This window comes from Ascaphus truei, chromosome 18 (assembly GCF_040206685.1).
Source record: "Ascaphus truei isolate aAscTru1 chromosome 18, aAscTru1.hap1, whole genome shotgun sequence".
Lineage (NCBI taxonomy): Eukaryota > Metazoa > Chordata > Amphibia > Anura > Ascaphidae > Ascaphus > Ascaphus truei.
In genome coordinates, this window is record NC_134500.1 from 27,330,095 (window position 1) to 27,351,594 (window position 21,500).

At 44.9% G+C, this 21,500-nt stretch overlaps 2 protein-coding genes across 4 annotated transcripts in view; both read right to left on the reverse strand.

Moving 5' to 3' along the window:
- Positions 1-390: 390 nt before the first annotated feature.
- On the reverse strand, positions 391-9,979 carry CPLX3 (complexin 3). The gene is made up of 3 exons (XM_075575943.1): positions 9,194-9,979; positions 2,645-2,732; positions 391-1,618 (listed from the first exon to the last, which is right to left on the reverse strand). The coding sequence occupies exons 1-3, from the start codon at positions 9,355-9,357 to the stop codon at positions 1,394-1,396; spliced, it is 477 nt and encodes a 158-aa protein (XP_075432058.1). The 5' UTR covers positions 9,358-9,979; the 3' UTR covers positions 391-1,393.
- A 7,085-nt stretch (positions 9,980-17,064) lies between these two features.
- The window catches only part of LMAN1L (lectin, mannose binding 1 like), a 41,996-nt gene continuing 37,560 nt past the window's right edge, over positions 17,065-21,500 (reverse strand). For all 3 annotated transcript variants that reach the window (XM_075575944.1, XM_075575945.1, XM_075575946.1), the window contains one exon: positions 17,065-17,621. In XM_075575944.1, the coding sequence (XP_075432059.1) occupies positions 17,585-17,621 (37 nt within the window). In that variant the 3' untranslated portion in view covers positions 17,065-17,584. The remainder of the gene's footprint in view (positions 17,622-21,500) is intronic.

Genomic DNA, 21,500 nt, shown 5'->3' on the forward strand with positions numbered 1-21,500 from the left:
GGAGCACAGGGCTCCTCACACACACACATCACAGGGAGCGCGCGCACACAGCACGGGGAGCACACACACACAGCACGGGAGCACACACTCACAGCACGGGGAGCACACACACAGCACGGGGAGCGTGCACACACAGCACAGGGCTCCACACACACACACACACACACACAGGGCTACACACACACGCTCACACTCACACAGCACAGGGCTCCTCACACACACACACAGCACAGGGAGCACGCACACACAGCACAGGGCTACACACACACACACACAGCACGAGGAGCACAGGGCTACACACACACTGTCACGCACACACGTACGCACAGCACTACTGTGGGTGTTGGGCCCTTTTAAACATTGAAATACAATCAAAACACGAGGCACAAATAAAAATAAGGAATGTTTTATGTGGTTTAAAGAACATCACAGGGATCCCACTTTCAAAATAGGACAAAATGTGGAGGACGCACCTCTAATGGACCAGCACATCTCTACACCCGCAAAAACACACAAGGAGTTTAATCTCCGACTCCAGGCACCCACTACACATTGCCTGATATACAGTGCGCTGGGCGAACCTCTTTAAAGTGCCCCACAAAGGGTTAACATCGTTGGGAGGTGAATTTTCTGGGTGCTGGGATCCGATTTGCGCTAAAACCTCCAGGGCTCCGGTGTTACCCCAACAGCACTTGGACTGCAGAGATTATTTGGATTTCTTCACGTGAGTATATTTCCGTGGTTTTTGGAAGTGTCCGACCCTTATCTACTAAATGGACCTTTCCAACCACGAAGAGAGTGGGTTTCCTGATTTTTTTATTTTGCATCAGTTGGAGGTTACAGGGCCGAGTTGAAAGATAGGGCACGAGAGGGACAATTTGGGATCTGTTGGCTAATGTCTCATCCTCTCTTCTTCCTGGTGACTTTGAGATAGGACATGGGTTAACCCTTGTGGCCCGGTATACAGCATCCAACCTTATCCCAGATAACATGGAAGCTATGGGCTCAGATGTAGTGTATAAACTGTATAAACTGGTTCTCCATGATCACCCCCCTCCCCCTAGATAGTTGGTCTCAGTTGGAAGATCTGGGAGAGTTGTATTCCTGATAACTGCAGAGTTAGATAATGGTTTGTCCAAAGTAGTCCAGGATGCTGGGGTCCCAGGTCAGAGTTGGTTAGTGATAGAGTAGTTTGGACCTGGATGTAAGGGGTCATTAGTTCAGACTGGTCAATGGAGTTATGTGGTCTTCTGCATTACTCCTGGAGCTGAGCTGAAGATGCTGAGCACACTTCAAAGGGTTAGTCATCACGATTGGCAATGCTAGATCTCAGAGAGTTGACATGGGCCACTGGGGTCACATGATTCGGGGCTCAGGACGGGTTGGGAGAGAGTCACATGACTGCACACTTCTCTGCTGACTGCTTCAGGTCATCCAGAGTGGACTGGGCTTTTCCTTTAATGGAGTCCAGGTCAAGGTTCGGCATGCTGCTCAGCTGACCGATGACAGATGCCCTACCCTCTTCCTCCTCATTATCCTCCTCGATCATCTTGGCCAGCTCTTTGGGCAGCTCCACGTCTCCCCCGGCCAGCTGGATCTGCGAATCATCAACTTCATTCTGGGGACAGAGGGGGACACACATCACAACATGATGACTGGACAAGCCATGACTTCACCTGCCATGCTCGTCTTTGCTTCCACCAACTGGCAGAGAAGGAGCTCACCGTATTGCTAACCCAACCCTGTATCCTCTTGGGACTTCAACCCAGAACATTTGACCACTGGGCCCACCTGGCCTGCCCAACATCGTCTCCACTGTAAGACCTGGTGGAGGTTTATTTCATATATACGATAGCCTTATGCCTACCCCAAGCATGTTTGAATACCCTTACGGTGTTACCCCTATCACCTCTGCTGGGAATCTATTCCATGAATCCACCACCCTGTCCATGAAGAAGTCTTTCCTCACATTTCCCCTGAGCTTCCCACCCTCCAGTGTCAGAGCATGACCTCTTCTAGCTCGTCTCTCTCTCTGAAATGTGCTTCCCTCTTGTAGTTTATATATATTTAAAAGCTTCCATCATATCCGCCCTTCCCAAGCTAAATACGTTGAGATCCTTCAGTGTTTCCTGATACGTTTTATGATGTGGACCAAGCCCATTTTAGTAGATCTACTTTGTACAACCTCTTGCTCATTTATGTCCTGAAGATATGGGGCCATGTTTACCAAGAACAACGGTAGAAAGCACGCTCGTGGTCTTGTGAAAATGGCGGTTAATAAAAGAAGGTCGACGTTTCACTCCTGACCACGGACCTTTTCTCAAGAGGGCCGAGACATTTACCACTTTTATTAACCGCCGTTTTCCCAAGACCACGAGAGTGATTTCTCCCTTCTATACATCCAGTTCGGATCTTTCCTTGCTCCAGTCACCACACGTGGCAGATACCATGTTACCTGTTGCTCATCATTGCTAATTGGTGTCTTATGAAGTGGTAATGGCCCATACGCTCCAGAACGACACTACTCTAGGTGAGGTCTTTCCAATGATCTATACATTGGTATCACTACCCCTCACATTCTGATGGCAATACCTCCTTCTCTACATCCCACGTCCTGATGGCTTTCTCCATTGACTCCACTTACCTTGGGCAACCGGTACTTATCTCTGAAGTGGGTCCGGAGCGTGGCTCGCTCTGCCTTCCGCTGTGTGTACATGGCTTCCCTCTCCATCCTGGATGGAGCAGACATGGTGTTAGGACCACAGGTTTTCCAACAACATCAACACGCAGAGAAGTCCATAACAAAAACCAAGTTTCCCATCTGCTCAAATCCCCCCACCTTAGTGAAAAAGCAGCGGTACAGGCAGTCCTCGTTTTACAACGCTTCGCTTTACAGCGAATGGCTTATCCAACGCCATGCAATGCATACCTATGTTCATTTTTACAACGCCAAAATGGCTTATCCTACGCTCTTGCAACGCTTTGCAAAGTTGTTTATGTGTATATAATATATATAATATAATATTATACTATATAATATATTATGTTATATTATGTTATATTATATATAATACAGTATATACACTATATAATTTATGTGTGTGCTGCAAATCTTATTGCCTGCGTAAAATATTTGGTATATTTTAGTGTTAAAAATGCCTTCAGGAACGGAACCTTTCATTTAAACAGTGTTCCTGTGGGAAAACGTGTTTCGCTATACAACGTTTCACTATCCAACGCCATTTTGAGTAACGCATTGTGTCGGATAACCGAGGACTGCCTGTACTGGTGTTTCAAGAGGGCAAGGACTTTAGTTGATCCAATGTTTAAATGTTTGATATCTTATTAGGGTTTAGGATGTAGAGAACGGAGATAAGATCCTTAAATCACTGTGTCTTTAAGACCTGCAACGCACTGTGTCTTTAAGACCATGTAAACGCAAAGTGACCTAATGACAGGGACGTGGTTAATGGGTTAAAGGGGCAGTCCCACGTTGGAGCAAAGTGACCTAATGACAGGGACGTGTTTAATGGGTTAAAGGGTCAGTCCCACGTAGGGGCAAAGTGACCTAATGACAGGGACGCATTTAATGGGTTAAAGGGTCAGTCCCACGTAGGGGCAAAGTGACCTAATGACAGGGACGCGTTTAATGGGTTAAAGGGTCAGTCCCACGTAGGAGCAAAGTGACCTGACAGGGACGTGTTTAATGGATTAAAGGGCCAGTCCCACGTAGGGGCAAAGTGACCTAATGACAGGGACGTGTTATATGGGTTAAAGGGACAGTCCCACGTAGGGGCAAAGTGACCTAATGACAGGGACGTGTTATATGGGTTAAAGGGTCAGTCCCACGTAGGAGCAAAGTGACCTAATGACAGGGACGTGTTTAATGGGTTAAAGGGTCAGTCCCACGTAGGGGCAAAGAGACCTAATGACAGGGACGTGTTATATGGGTTAAAGGGACAGTCCCACGTAGGGGCAAAGTGACCTTATGACAGGGACGTGTTATATGGGTTAAAGGGTCAGTCCCACGTAGGAGCAAAGTGACCTAATGACAGGGACGTGTTTAATGGGTTAAAGGGTCAGTCCCACGTAGGGGCAAAGTGACCTAATGACAGGGACGTGTTATATGGGTTAAAGGGACAGTCCCACGTAGGGGCAAAGTGACCTAAGGCCAGTGACGTGGTGTGACAGACTGCCCAGAAGCCGGCACAGGATAAATTAATCCAACTTCATTCAGGAAACAATTCCATTGCTGTGGATATTTAATAATCTTTAATCGCCGTCTCGCCTGCGGTCGGTACCAATTTAATTCACCGCGGGCTCAGAACCGCATTAGGAAAAGCGCTTTAGAGACCCTATAACTAAAAGCAATAAGTTTAAGAGAAAGATTACTGTCTGCGCCACGCGTCCGCTGTTCCCCGTGGCTTTATTTGATGTCTTTATTTTGCTGCTCATTAGGAGAGCAGCTGGCGCCTAATGAATTTATCGGCCTCTTTATTTAACCGCGATATTTCCACGGCAAAATCTGGCATTTTTGCTGTATTCCGGAGGAATTCTTTATGTGGGATGTTTATTGAACTGAGAGTGCCGATCGGGGCACTGCCACACCGACTCCCATTTAAAGGGGAGTATCTGTGCAATATTCCTTGATTGGCACTCAGAGTAATGGCAAAATCCACTGTCTCCCTCCCTTCTCTCCTCCCCACTCCACACTTCTCCCTCCCCTTCTCTCTCCCCACCTTCTCCATCCCCCCCACACCCGATGATCTATGTAGTACTAACACACAGAGAGATATAACCCGCAGAGTGATATAGTAACACACAGCACGATAATAACATACAGAGAGATATAAGAACACGCAGAGAGATATAATAACACGTAGAGAGATATACTGTAACACGCAGATAGATATAATAACACGCAGAGTGGTATAATAACACGCGGAGAGATATAATAACACACATAGAGATATAAGAACACCCAGAGAGATATAATAACACGCAGACAGATATAATAACACGCAGAGATATAATAACACACAGAGAGATATAATAACACGCAGAGAGATATAATAACACGCAGAGATATAATAACATGCAGAGAGATATAATAACACGCAGAGCAAGATAATATGTGTTGTGTGTGTGTGTCTATATGTGATCAGTGTGTGTCTGAGTGTGGATCAGTGTTAATGTGTGTGTGTGTATATATATATATATATATATATATATAATATATATATATATATATATATATATATCAGTGTGTCTTTGTGTATCAGCGTGTGTGTATCGTGGGTTAATGTCTGTGTGTATCAGTGTGTGTGTATATCAGTGGATTAATGTGTGTGTGATTGTATCAAAGTGTGTGTATCAGTGGATTCATGTGTGTGTTTGTCTCTGTGTGTAATAGGATCTGTGTATCAGTGGATTCGTGTGTGTGTGTGTGTATATCAATGGACTAGTGTGTGTGTGTGTGTGTGTGTCTGTGTATCAGTATGTGTGTATCGGTGGATTCATGTATGTGTGTCTCTGTGTGTATCAGTGTGTGTATATAGGTGGATTCATGTGTGTGTGCATTGGTGGATTAATGTGTGTATCAGTGTGTGTGTGTATCAGTGGATTAATGTTTGTGTGTGTGTGTCTCTGTGTTTATCGGTGGATTAATGTGTGTGTGCATCGGTGGGTTAATGTGTGTATCAGTAGATTCATCTTTGTGTGTGTGTATCGGTGGATTAATGTGTGTGTGTGTGTGTATACATACACATTAACATCCTCTGGGAACCCCCCGTACAGTAGGTTTGGGTGTGTGTGTGTGTGTGTTAATGAGTGTGTAACATTGTGTGTTAGTGAATTTTTGCAGTTGTTAAATATCATCACGTGCATTATGGGTAAGCAGCTTGAAAAAGCAGAAGCGCCATTAACCCCTTTCCTACCAGAGGAGCCCACAATACTTTACTCTGCATTTTATTTATCTCTGCGCGTTATTACATCTCTGCATGTTATTATATCTCTGCGCGTTATTACATCTCTGCATGTTATTATATTGCTCAGCGCGTTATTATATCTCTCTGCGTGTTATTATATCTCTCTGCGAGTTATTATATCTCTCTGCGTGTTATTATATCTCTCTGCGTGTTATTATATCTCTCTGCGTGTTATTATATCTCTCTGCGAGTTATTATATCTCTCTGCGTGTTATTATATCTCTCTGCGAGTTATTATATCTCTCTGCGTGTTATTATATTGCTCAGCGTGTTATTATATCTCTCTGCGAGTTATTATATCTCTCTGCGTGTTATTATATCTCTCTGCATGTTATATATTGCTCTGCGTGTTATATATCTCTCTGCGTGTTATATTTATCTGCACATTATTACATATCTGTGCGTTATTACACCTGTGCATTATTATATCTCTGCGTGTTATTATAACTGTGTGTTATTATATGTGTGTTATTATACCTCTCTGCATGTTATTACACCTCTCTGCGTGTTATTACACCTCTCTGCGTGTTATTACACCTCTCTGCGTGTTATTACACCTCTCTGCTTGTTATTACACGTCTCTGCATGTTATTACACCTCTCTGCGTGTTATTACTGTACACCTCTCTGCGTGTTATTACACCTCTCTGCTTGTTATTACACGTCTCTGCATGTTATTACACCTCTCTGCGTGTTATTACACCTCTCTGCGTGTTATTACACCTCTCTGCGTGTTATTACACCTCTCTGCATGTTATTACATCTCTCTGCGAGTTTCCAGTGAATAATTTCCCCAGCACAGCCCCTGATCTCAGAGAGCAGACACGACTCCCTGGCAGTAATATCCATCTGGCAGATGGGAGGAATGGGGGATTATGTTTGAGATGATAAATATGGAAATGTACAAGGCTCAGGATTAGGCAACATTACCCCCCCCTGGGATCCCCGCACTCTGGGATTAGGGGAATTAACACTTTCGCTGCCAGCGGTTCTGGCAACACACTGCTCTGCATCGCTCTGCATGTCATTACATCGCTCTGCGTGTTACTAAGTCACTCTGCATGTTACTACGTAGCTCTGCGTGTTACTATGTCGCTCCACGTGTTATTACATCACTCTGCGTGTTCTTACATCGCTCTGCGTGTTCTTACATCGCTCTGTGTGTTACTATGTTGCTCTGGGTGTTATTACATCGTTCTGCATGTTACTATGTTGCTCTGTGTGTTACTATGTCATGCTGCGTGTTATTACATTGCTCTGTGTGTTACTATGTCGCTCTACGTGTTATTACATTGCTATGCATGTTACTATGTTGCTCTGTGTGTTATTACATCGCTCTGCGTGTTACCATGTCGCTCTGCGTGTTATTACATCCCTCTGCGTGTTAATATGTTGCTCTGTGTGTTATTATGTCGCTCTACGTGTTATTACATCGCTCTGCGTGTTACTATGTCGCTCTGCGTGTTACTATGTCACTCTGCGTGTCACTGTGTCGCTCTGCAGGATATTATATCGCTCTGCATGTTATATCTCTGTGTGTTATGATATCTCTTTTTATGTGATTACATTGTTCTGCATGTTACTATATCTCTGCGTGTTATTATATCTTTCTGCGTGTTATATATCTCTGCGTGTTATTATATCTTTCTGTGTGTTAATATCTCTGCGTGTTATATATCTCTGCATGTTAATATATCGCTCTACGTGTTAATATATCGCTCTGCATGTTAATATATTGCTCTGCGTGTTATTATATCTCTCTGCGTGTTATTATATCGCTCTGCGTGTTATTATATCGCTCTGCGTGTTATTATATCTCTCTGCGTGTTATTATATCTCTCTGCATGTTATTATATTGCTCTATGTGTTATTATATCTCTGCATGTTATTATATCTCTTTGCGTGTTATTATATCCCTCTACGTGTTATTATATCGCTCTGCGTGTTATTATATCACTCTGCGTGTTATTATATCGCGCTGCATATTATAATAACATGCAGAGTGCTATAATATCACTCTGCGTGTTATTATATCGCTTTGCGTGTTATTATATCGCTCTGCGTATTATAATAACATGCAGAGTGATATAATATCACTCTGCGTGTTATTATATCTCTCTGCGTGTTATTATATCTCTCTGCCTGTTATTATATTGCGCTATGTGTTATTATATCTCTGCATGTTATTATATCTCTCTGTGTGTTATTATATCACTCTACGTGTTATTATATCGCTCTGCGTGTTATTATATCGCTCTGCGTGTTATTATATCGCTCTGCATATTATAATAACATGCAGAGTACTATAATATCACTCTGCATGTTATTATATCTCTCTGCGTGTTATTATATCTCTCTGCCTGTTATTATATCTCTCTGCCTGTTATTATATTTCTCTGCGTGTTCTATATCTCTCTGCGTGTTATTATATCTCTCTGCGTGTTATTATATCTCTCTGCGTGTTATTATATCTCTCTGCGTGTTATTATCTCTCTGCCTGTTATTATATCTCTCTGCGTGTTATTATATCTCTCTGTGTGTTATTATATCTCTGCGTGTTATTATATCTCTCTGCATGTTATTATATCTCTCTGCATGTTATATCTCTCTACGTGTTATTATATCACTCTGCGTGTTAATATATCACTCTGCGTGTTAATATATCACTCTGCGTGTTAATATATCACTCTGCGTGTTAATATATCACTCTTTATGTGATTATGTCATTGTTTAATGTTGTCTTCAGGTGGCTGCACCTCTACACAGACAGGGCTTTTATTTTTACACGCTCATTTCATCGAGGCATTGAAAGGGTCAGCCGGCTCTTTTAATGTTACTGATGAGTTAAGACCTCCAGTAATTTAATGCTCCTTCAGTTGTCACATGGAATTTAGCGTTTTTGCTGTACCCAGAATGTAATTAAATTAATTCAAATCTGCCTGCAGTTTCCCCTGGGGAGCGAACAGGGGAATTGGGGAGCGTGATTTCATAGAGATGGGGATGTGTCTGTGTCTCATGTGTAATTTGCCATCAGCATATGTGTGTAATACAGTATTAATTACAATATATCAAATATAAAATGAATGATGGGGGCATCAAATAGACCAGTGGATATAATAGTATGAAGAGGGGTGTGGCTGTCCGTGGGGTCAGAGATGGATCCATACAAGTTACAGATAATTCTACATGGGTTTCCAGAACACTTACTTCTCCTCTAGGAGCTGTTTTTGATATTCTTCATACTCCTCCCTGGTCATCCCATGGGCTTCCGCTGGTGATTTCTCCCCGTCTCCCTTCTCTTCTTTCCCCCCCAGACCTCCGGTGAGGTTCTTCAGCTGACCTCCCACCATGGTTTTGACCATGAATGCCATGTCTGCCGAGCTCTATACGGGTTTGATCCGGCAAACTAAGTTCTGAAAGTCTTCTGTATGGAGCGAGACTGGGTCAGTTTATGAAGGTGCAGGAAGACCGATGACCTGCTTCAGTTGACCATACCTTCCTTCATACAACACCTTTGTTCCTCGGATGCTCCCTGTAGCTTCTGCTTTCCTTCCCACACTTGGAGTATCTGCAGCTCGGCTAATAGAAGTTGATTCCCGGAGTAATGACTAGACAGGATTACCCCGGGGCACTTTTGTCTGGCATTGGTCAATTCCAGGAGCCCATCCTACGAGTCTGTAAATCCCCAGGTGTGTGCAAATCCTTGCTCTTCAGGTGTTGAGCAGTAGAAGTCCTCTTCTGCTTGAGCTTTGATTCAGCACCAGCGCTGCTGGACAGCTCCACGTGTCTCTTGCATAGGGCTCCCAATGATTCCTACACCTTCAGCTACTGTAGCTTCGGTTGGCTGGGGGAAGGGGGTGGGGGGGTGGAGGGGGGTGCACGGATAAGGGAGGGAGGCAGGAGTTACATCTAATGGACAAACAGCCCCTTCTGCTGTGTCTGGCTCTGAGCACCACAGGCGCTGGCTGTTGTGAAGTGACTGAGCCCATCCAAGCTGTTCCTAGAGCTCAGCTGCTTTATATCCAGCATTTAGGATGTCACAGCAGACTCATCTATTCCCATTAGCGCTCAATCCTTCAAATCCCCATTCATTCATGCTAAAGACGGTTTAACTTGTTTACAGGTAGACTGAGTCCCTTCTGCTAACCAAGGGGTTAATACCGCCTCCCCCAGATGTGAGCGACCCTGTGCAAGTTAAATTCACACCCCATGATCGGTTTGAAGTGTGACTTCGCTTCCCGGCTGTAACACGTCAAATAAAACAAGACCCTCCGGTGCTTGGTGCAATCAACACCTTGACGTGTGCGTGTGCGTGGGTGACATGTCACAGACGTGTCGTGGGAAACCAAATCCGGGAGGAATTCGTGGGGATCGGCTGCAGAAATGACCCAGATTTCTGTTCCCCGCGTGACGAAGGATGGTGCGTGTTACTGCTATATATAGCGGCATGCCCTCGGAAACCTTCCCCAGGAGAAATTAAATAGATTATGCTGACAGTCCTGGAATAAAAAAAAGGCAACATATACAGCGTGTAATCCTATTTATTAATATTCCAGATGCATTGCTAATAATGTTAGGGGCGCTATATGGAGATTCTTACAGAGGGTGCAGGAATCCTTACTGAATTACCCACCGAAGGTGCTACTGACCCACTGAATGTTCCACTGACCCACCGAAGGTGCCACTGACCCACCAAAGGTGCCACTGACCCACGTTTTCTACCCACCTTTGCAAGAGGCCAAACTCTTTAACTAATCCCAGTTTAGTTTTAAAAGGGTCAGTTTTTCCTAGGACCAAATGAAAAAAAATGTGTAGTGCTAAAGACCATATACAGAACAATACAGAATAATATGTACAATAGGATACTCTTAAACGAACCCTGGCTGTTATATATTTTAATTATATATTATACCATAATACGAGGACAGGTATTGGGTGTTAACCAATAATGGTTAACCAACAAATGGAAAAAATTGAAGGTATGATACGCAATCTATCCAGGAACCATGGCAAACAAATCACCCCAAGGAGTACCTAATGCTTTAAATAAAGCAGGAAAACATGTAGCAAGCATGAACTCACTGTATGCTGCAACGTCCACATATTTCCAGGTGTTCTTTAGTGTGCCCCCATCAGGAAGATACAGGATACAGGGATAAACAGAGAGCAACAGAGCACTACTGATAGCATAGAGAGCTTCTCTTAGCGTGAAACGCGTTGGGGACAACGCCCTGCTATTTTTTTGTCCTATGACCATTAAATAATTTTTAAGGAAAACGCACTTTCCTCCTTATGATCATTTTTTCTTATTCTTGATGCTACCTGGAGTGCTCTGTCGCTCTCTGTTTATCCTTGTATCCTTCCCAGAACCAGAGTGACCTGAGGACACTGAGCTGTTTAAGGGGCTATGCAGATTATTGACAAGTGTAAGTATTTCGAAATCATTCTGACCTCAACATTTCCGTACTAAACAAAAGCTGTGGAGGGTTTTTACAATCTATACCTAATATCTTTGGGGATCAGACTGTTTGTCAGCCCTTGTTAGCGCTGCTCTGCCGTCTGTTTGCGAAGTAATTGTGAGGCCGTTGTTAGTCAGACGCAGAAACAGGCGCAGCGGAGACGCTGGAATCCAGTGTTCCCGGAGAAAAGGGAAACACATTCATTTATCACACGGTACAAATAACATATAAATGACAACAGTCACTTAAGGGGGGGGGGGGTGTCTTTCTAAGGAAGATGATTACACAAAGCGTGTATGTAACAGGCAGAACGGCATGTGTATATTACATGTAACTGCAGAGCAGCATGTGTACAGTATGTAAGTGTAGAGCAGTGTGTATATATCACCGCGGAGCAGTATGTATATGTAAGTGCAGAGCAGGGTGTATATATCACCGCGGAGCAGTATGTATATGTAAGTGCAGAGCAGTATCAATATGTAAGTGCAGAGCAGCGTGTATATATCACTGCGGAGCAGTATGTATATGTAAGTGCAGAGCAGCGTGTATATATCACCGCGGAGCAGGATGTATATGTAAATGCAGAGCAGTGTGTATATCACCGCGGAGCAGTATGTATATGTAAGTGCAGAGCAGCGTGTATATATCACTGCGGAGCAGTATGTATAGGTAAGTGCAGAGCAGCGTGTATATATCACCGCGGAGCAGTATGTATATGTAAGTGTAGAGCAGTGTGTATATATCACTGCGGAGCAGTATGTATATGTAAGTGCAGAGCAGCGTGTATATATTACCGCGGAGCAGTATGTATATGTAAGTGCAGAGCAGCGTGTATATATTACTGCGGAGCAGTATGCATATGTAAGTGCAGAGCAGCGTGTATATATTACCGCGGAGCAGTATGTATATGTAAGTGCAGAGCAGGGTGTATATATCACCGTAGAGCAGTATGTATATGTAAGTGCAGAGCAGCATCAATATGTAAGTGCAGAGCTGCGTGTATATATCAACACAGAGCAGTGTGTATATGTAATGCAGAGCAGCGTGTATAGATCACCGCAGAGCAGTATGTATATGTAAGTGCAGAGCAGCATGTATATATCACTGCAGAGCAGTGTGTATATGTAAGTGCAGAGCAGCGTATATATATATCACCACAGAGCTATATGTATATGTAAGTATAGAGCAGCGTGTATACATTACCGCAGAGCAGTGTGTATATGTTAGTGCAGAGCAGCGTGTATATATCACAGCGGAGCAGTATGTATATGTAATTGCAGAGCAGCGTGTATACATTACCGCGGAGCAGTGTGTATATGAAAGTGCAGAGCTGCATGTACATATCACCGCAGAAGAGTATGTAAATTTAAGTGCAGAGCAGCGTGTACATATATCACTGCAGAGCAGTGTATATATGTAGTGCAGAGCAGCGTGTATACATCACCGCAGAGCAGTATGTATATGTAATTGCAGAGCAGCGTGTATATATATCACTGCAGAGCAGTATGTATATGTAATTGCAGAGCAGCGTGTATACATCACCTGCAGAGCAGTGTGTATATGTAAGTGCAGAGCAGTGTGTATACATCACTGCAGAGCAGTATGTATATGTAAGTGCAGAGCAGTGCATATATGTTACCGCAGAGCATTATGTATATGTAAGTGCAGAGCAGCGTCTATACATCACCACAGAGTAGTATATGTATGTGTCATGATAATATCATGAGATATTATGTATTTTAATCCAGCCGGTGCTTCAGAGGTTAAAAAGGTACACCTTGGGTTTGAAAATATTTGGGGTTTCTGACTTGTCGTGAATCTGTGGAAGCTTCAAAGGGGCTTGATTGAAGTTGCTTGCTAAAAATGGTTTATGGCCTGGTAACACCTTAGGCAGGCCTAGTGTAAAACTGATATGATCATCTTAGAGCTAGCTTCAAAGGCATTCTCTGGACGGTACTGCAAGGTTCAGTGGGCGTGGCTAAAAATGTATTCAACATAAGAGTGACTTTATTAAAAATGAGAATATCATGTGATGTCATCTCCTCTGCATAATAAGAGTTACAAATCTGTAATCGTGTCACAGAATGGCATGTTCTGACATTACACACTGCATGTTTAACAGGTACTGGGGGACAGATATTCATTTGTTGCTCAGGTTTAGGGGTAAGATGGTCATGCTTAGTCTTGTCGCGTCCGCCATGAGCGCCTGAATGTGTTGTTGTGACTCCCGTGTGTGTAAGTATTAGTTAAGGAAAGTTATGAGGGCGCTTAGATATTGAAGGGAAGTTTAAATGTCATTTAAGAATTCAAACATTATCCCCAACATTGGAATTTCCCCCTCTCACAGGTTTCGAGCGGCTATGCAGAGAAACAGCCCACCAGAAAGGTCTAATAACACAAATTTGCAAAGAGCTGGAGAGGGCTACAGAAGCCCCCACACATGACTATATGCTGCATTGGGCAGCAGAATTGGATATAGTTATAGACCGAGAGGACTGGGAAAGTATTTGGGAAAATGCCTCAGGAACTTCTATATGTACCACAATCAAAGAAAATATTTACAAAATACTGTTCCGCTGGTATCTTACCCCAGTTAGAATAAATCAAATCTACCCACTGGCATCCGATCTATGCTGGAGAGGCTGCGGTCAAAAGGGGGACATGGCCCACTATTCCCTCTCTGTTTCCATACTCGCGCCTCCCCGATGGACCACAGTAGGTCAGGGAGACGTTGAGTCTTTCCTTTTCTCTTCTCACTCAAGAAAAAGAAAAAAATGTACATTAGGCTGATATATTGCTTGTACTGTTTATACTATGTAATGACTTATCTGCCTAATAAAAAAAAATTTTGGAAAAAAAAAAAAAAAAACGTCATTTAAGAATGTGTTTAAGTAATAGCAATGTATTAGGAATTTAGATTTCAACAGCGGTGTGTTTGGACCAAACACACGAGTCTCAATTCTGCACCAGTGACCTCTCTGGGAGAAAACTTTTGACATATGGTGATGTATAGTCTTTCTTTTATGTTATATCCCTTTATTTTGAGAAACTGTTCTGCATTTATTGTAATTGTATGTTCTTGAAATCCTTTTTCTGTAATCTAAGCACTATATACTATATAAGAAAACATTTAATAAGTGATGCTTTGGGCTCTGAATGAGCTGTTGCACGCTCTGGAGAGAGTATTTACATTTTCGGACACATTTTGTGTGTTAAAGTGCATAGTCTTTTCAATAATAAAGAGGGACCTGGGGCCCTGGCAAATATTAATTTTACATCTTATTTGCATATCCCAGATGGTGGCAGTGTATAGATACAATATTAACTCATAGGAGGTACCGTGCCCACTTGTGTGCTGTTCGTGACGGTGGTAAATTGGGATGCATTTGAGGGACCGTTGCGAAGGTGAAGAGTGGGGCAGCTTGCCAGTTGTGTATTAACCCTTGTCCTGTAGGGGAGATATCGTACATTTGAGGGACCTTTGCGGAGGTGAAAAGTCAGACCGCTTGCGAGCGCAGTATTAACCCTTGTCCTGTATGCAGGTCGCGTGCTCACAGGGGTGCCGTATGACACACACATGATCCATGAAACACGCAGGGCATTGTGGGACATTTGTTCCTGATCCTAGTCTGTATCTCAGAAACGCCCCACTTGACTTCCTGCGCCAGCGACGTGGCGGATGCAGATGCGAGCTCGCGTGACCGTTACCCCGGTCTGAGCTTCAGGACTAATAGCCTCCTCGGCCGCCTCTCCGGGAACAGACATTACAGAGTACACTTCCGTGAGTGGGAGTAACCTCTGTTCTTTTTTTTTTTTTTTTTTTTTTTTTTTTTTTACATTTTTATTAGGAAACAGGCAAATTTACAGGCATATATCACATCGCAATATCCTAATACACTTTGATTTTCAAGTTTTCCATGTTGGAGGGGGGGGGGGTGTACCGCCAAGAGTGGCGCGACCTCTGGGTCACCGGGTGACCGGGGGAGCGAGAAGTCTGAAAAAGAGAGGGGGGGGGTAGAGGGGGAGGGAGGGGGGCAAGAGGGGGAGGGGGGGTGGGTATAGAGATGGGAGGGGGGGTGAGGGGTGAGCCTCCCCCACCCGCTGACCCTAGTGTCCTTCAGGCTGAGGTCTGAATGGTCATAATTTCTTCTATCAGATTCTCTTGGGTGTCAGTGAATCTCCCAGGGATAACCTCTGTTCTTTTAATGTAACCCTGTATTGTTATAACTCTGTGCCCAGGACATATACGTGAAAATGAGCGGTAACGCTCACTGTATTACTTCCTGGTAAAACATTTTTATAAATAAATAAAATACGTCTTTGCGTAACACCCAGCATGCATCTCTCATACGTGAGCACAGACACGCAAGGAGCTGCTCCTTTGACATATTGGCTCTGTAATGCCGTACTCTGGAAATCGTCCGTCTGCGATCGGAAGAGGAAACAATGCAAGGCGCTCGGGGCCAGGACTTATGTAGGGGCTGCTTTTAAATGTCTTATTAGCATTTTGGGCTCTGACCCGTCTCTCCTCATTAACACGAGACTCTTAATAATATGAGTTAAGTGGCTGGGAGGCGCGATCCCCCGTAGTCAGCTAGAAAATAATTTAACGGCCTAATTGGTTTCCTTAATCTAATGGAACTGTGCTAATAGCAAAGATTTGTCCGCTTTCATTTATGGGGACAATTATTACAAGTCGGATTATTTAAGGGTCTCTGGATGGGGGGAGTGATTGTCAGTCAAGGGTTTCCTTTACCCTTATTCACCCCCCCTCCCATTCCTTATCAGAGACAATAAGGGAGGGGGGGAGAGGGGGCTTTGCCTGTGCAAACTCTTGATGAACACAGAGACGTCAGACACACGGGAGCAGCGCGAGGAAATCAGCCCCCTCCCAAGTCTCGGCTCCCCGTGTTTCTATAATAACTTTAATAAGGATTTAATCATACTTATGGGGGGAGATTTGGGTAACAAGGTGTCTGACCCAGATGTGTCCCCTTAACCCTGTCACTGCCATTAGTACACTTTGCCCCTAGGAGGGACTGACCACTTAACCCTGTCACTGCCATTAGTACACTTTGCCCCTAGGAGGGACTGACCACTTAACCCTGTCACTGCCACTGCCATTAGTACACTTTGCCCCTAGGAGGGACAGACCCCTTAACCCTGTCACTGCCATTAGTACACTTTGCCCCTAGGAGGGACAGACCCCTTAACCCTGTCACTGCCATTAGTACACTTTGCCCCTAGGAGGGACAGACCCCTTAACCCTGTCACTGCCATTAGTACACTTTGCCCCTAGGAGGGACTGACCCCTTAACCCTGTCACTGCCATTAGTACACTTTGCTCTTAGGAAGGTAATAATGTTCTTTTGTAGGTCTGGGAATTAAAATGTTTAGACAATTACATAATTTAAAGATTTATTGTTAATATTTGGAGAAATTATTAGGAAAGCAATTATTACAGGTTTATTTTATGGGGTAATAGCAGTTATAGGGAGGGGTTATATGGGGCAATAGGAGGAGTTATAGGAAAGGGTTAAATGGGGCAATAGGAGGCATTATAGGGAAGGGTTATATGGGGCAATAGGAGGCATTATAGGGAGGGGTTATATGGGGCAATAGGAGGCATTATAGGGAGGGGTTATATGGGGTAATAGGAGTTATAGGGAGGAGTTATATGGGGTAATAGGAGGTATAGGGAGGGGTTATATGGGGTAATAGGAGGTATTATAGGGAGGGGTTATATGGGGTAATAGGAGGCATTATAGGGAGGGGTTATATGGGGTAATAGGAGGTATAGGGAGGGGTTATATGGGGTAATAGGAGGTATAGGGAGGGGTTATATGGGGTAATAGGAGGTATTATAGGGAGGGGTTATATGGGGCAATAGGAGGTATAGGGAGGGGTTATATGGGGTAATAGGAGGTATAGGGAGGGGGTATATGGGGTAATAGGAGGTATAGGGTTCAGGAGCTGACAATACATTTATCTCTGTCATATCAACGAAGAAAAAAAAATAAGTTCTTCCATTTGAGGTGCGCGGTAAACAAAACGTCTCCTTGTGTTATTACACCCGGAAACCTCCCCAATGAGGACCGCCAACTGATCGCCGATTTCCGTGTATATTTGGAGTCCCTCTTCAGTAGAATTTCTTTGAGGCTGAATCCTTTCTACTTCTGCAGAAGGAGGAGAAACGAGAGATATAAACAAGCGTTCTTCATAGACAAAATTATATATAGTGCACAGAGCTTGCCCAAACCTCACAGGTCTCTTCTTCACATGTACAGAGCTTCCCAAACCTCACAGGTCTCTTCTTCGCGTGTCCTGCCGCAGCGGACGGAAGCCATATGTATTTTCCATTCTCACACGAAATGAAAATGTATATTCTTATTATTTATATCAAAACGTTACATCAGGAAATATACATTGAGATTTACCTCTCGTTTTCAAGTATGTCCTGGGAACAAAATGGCGACGGGCCGGACATATCGCAGGAAGAAGTGACCGGCGCTGGACAAAGATCAAATTCGACTGGATTCCAAGAGATTAAAAGATCAAAGTAAGATGGGATGAGGGAATGTGTGGGAGAAGAGAGGCTGGAACCGTAGGACCTGGGGGATCATTGGGGGGACTTCATCCAGCAGTGGGGAGACACGGGCGGACGGAGAGTATAGAGATATATATATATAACACACACAGATGTATGTATATACAGAGAAGTGACACGCCAATGCAGCGCTACAAAGATCCTGACTCAAGTCACATGGGATACAGGATAATAAATTCCTTTAGTATAAAATCGGGATATAAATCCGTTTACTGAAATTTACCTCCGAATCAAGATATGCGTATGCTGAGCTAGACACGCAGGCGGGGCCCCGTGGCGAGGCTTCCCTCCGTGCTTCCCGCGTGCTTCCCTCCGTGCTTCCCGCGAGAGGAAAATCCGGAACAAAATTAAAAGAGCAGCGTGGAGCACAGCGGTGAGTAAGAGAACTGGAGTCAGGATCAAAAGTAAAAAAACTAAAAGTTTAATTAACACGTAGCGCCCGTACAAAAACTGAGGCTAAACTCCAACGCGTTCCCCATCGTAACTGGTGCTTTATTTTTTTTACTTAGATCCGGCCTCCGGTTCGCTTTACTTACCACTCTGCTCCGTGCTGCTTTTTACATTTTGTTCCACACCCAGATGTAGCAGACTTTATTGCGCCGACATTAACACAATGTGATGTGTTCGTGCTATTGCGGTGATCACAAGAAACACAAGGCCAACATGCGTTTCGCCTGCACGCTCGTGATACTTGCCACCTTTATTTCTTGCGTTAACCAGTTATCGGGGGCAACGAGGCTTGCTGCACGGGAATATAAATTTAAATTGGTGCGTAGGGTTAAAATGAATATGTGACGTTTTCCAGATGGTTAGCATCAATTGCCTTCTAAAATCTAAAGATAAAATCGGATGAACCGAGATACTGGATTCATGGCAGCTTAGGGCAACATACAGGTCCATATTTACTAAACCGTGCTATCCCACCAGGCACCTTTTGGCACCAGAAGATGCCTTACTTAAGATGTAAAGTGTCTTCCGGCTACGACCGTCTTCTTAGGGCATAGCACCACTTGGAAGATATGGCCCCGGATTGAGTGCGACACCGTTTCACACCTCCGCACGTCGCCCACGCCGAGAATTCTTATCTCCTGCTAATTTATACGAATCTTCTCTGCACGAGACTTGAATACAGGGTTTATCTCCACCTACATATATATATATCATCACAATCAATAGTCATCTCCAGCCCGTGTCTCCTCACTGCTGGATGAAGTCTCCCCAAATGATCTCCCAGGTCCTGCGGTTACGGCCTCTCTTCTCCACGTCGCTCCCACACATTCCCTCATCTCATCCTCATCTCCAGCGTCGGGGGAACGGAGGATTGCGAGCAAAGCCGCTGGCTTCGGCTTCTCCATGGAGCTGGAACGTAGAGGCCTTTAAATTTTTAAATGCCACTTTAATGTTCCACAGTGCACAGGCACACACACACACAGTGCACAGGCACACACACACACACACACACAGTGCACAGGCACACACACACACACACACACAGTGCACAGGCACACACACACTGCACAGGCGTCCTTATCGAAGCGGGATTGTTTGACGTCTTGTTCGGTTCGGGATTTGGAGGAGAAAAAAACACACACACACACACACAAACAATCTTTTCCAGCCCTTGGGGTCCCTCTGCTGGATGAAGCCCCCCCCCAATGATCCCCCAGGTCCTCCGGTTCCAGCCTCTCTTCTCCCACACATTCCCTCATCCCATCCTCCCATCTAACTTTTGAGCATCTTGGTCTTTTAATCTCACTTGGGATCCAGTTGAGTTCCGTCCTTGTCCAACGACGGTCATTTCTTCTTTCCAACTGTGGTACACTTCGGTGAGAGACCCTCGTGGTTTGGAAAGCGTGGTACACTGTACCCTTAAACTTTCAGTAACTACGTCATAAGGATTATCAGAAATAATGAGTGGGGGGGGGACAAATCCAGTAACGGGCCCCCAACAGGTCAGGTATTGGGGATATCCCTGCTTCAGCACAGGGGGCTCAATCAGTGGAGGGGACAAATCCAGTCACGGGCCCCCAACAGGTCAGGTATTGGGGATATCCCTGCTTCAGCGCAGGGGGCTCAATCAGTGGAGGGGACAAATCCAGTCACGGGCCCTCAACAGGTCAGGTATTGGGGATATCCCTGCTTCAGCACAGGGGGCTCAATCAGTGGAGGGGACAAATCCAGTCACGGGCCCCCAACAGGTCAGGTATTGGGGATATCCCTGCTTCAGCACAGGGGGCTCAATCAGTGGAGGGGACAAATCCAGTCACGGGCCCCCAACAGGTCAGGTATTGTGGATATCCCTGCTTCAGCACAGGGGGCTCAATCAGTGGAGGGGACAAATCCAGTCACGGGCCCCCAACAGGTCAGGTATTGGGGATATCCCTGCTTCAGCACAGGGGGCTCAATCAGTGGAGGGGACAAATCCAGTCACGGGCCCCCAACAGGTCAGGTATTGGGGATATCCCTGCTTCAGCACAGGGGCTCAATCAGTGAGGGGACAAATCCAGTCACGGGCCCCCAACAGGTCAGGTATTGGGGATAACCCTGCTTCAGCACAGGGGGCTCAATCAGTGGCTCAGTCAAAGACTGAGCCACTGATTGAGAACCTGTGCTGAAGCAGGGATATCCCCAATACCTGACCTGTTGGTGGCCCTTGAGGACTGACTTTGGTCCCCTGATTTATATACACACACTCAGATATTCAGTTGAGATAACTTAGAGACACAGTTTCCCATACTCCATTTTTTTTTTTAAATGTATGAGAAGCCTGGGGGTCCGATCCCCCCTCCCCCCAATTCCCGATATACTTATCTGTAAGATAGCGCTGGTACCGCCGCCCTGCAGGGCAAACAAAATGGCGGCATAAAACTCCCGCGTCACGCTGGCCTATAGGAAGCCGCCGAGTTATCCAACGCTGCGTTCCCATTGGCCCACGTAAGGCGGGCAATTTAAATACCAGCAAGTAACGGTGCCCCCTATCCCGGGAAGTACCGGCGCCCGAAATTAACCAGATGACCCCCCCCCCTTACTAAAAAAACAAGTGAGTAAGGGGGGGCTGGATTGCACCTTTAAAAGTATATCATGGAGAAAAGATTTGAATGATATTAGCAGCGTTTTGTAACCCTTTCCCTGCCAGAGGCGGTGGGGCGAGCGATGGGTGGGCGTTTGCTTTCGCGCTCCCCAGATGGTACCCTAAAACATAACACCATCTGTCTCCCGAATATATTAGTGGACGAGCTGTCAGGTTTCGCTCGGGAACAGCCGCTCACTTCTTACAGGGACCGGAGAATATTCCTGCTGCTGGCGGGAGGTTATACTCGGTATTACTTTGCACCGCCGCCTCGGCAGCTTTCGGGGAGGGTAGCCCTTCTCAAACAGGCAAGTTTTGTCCGTACAGCTCTCTTGTAAAGGGGTCAGTCCGTCCTAGGGGCAAAGTGTACTAATGGCA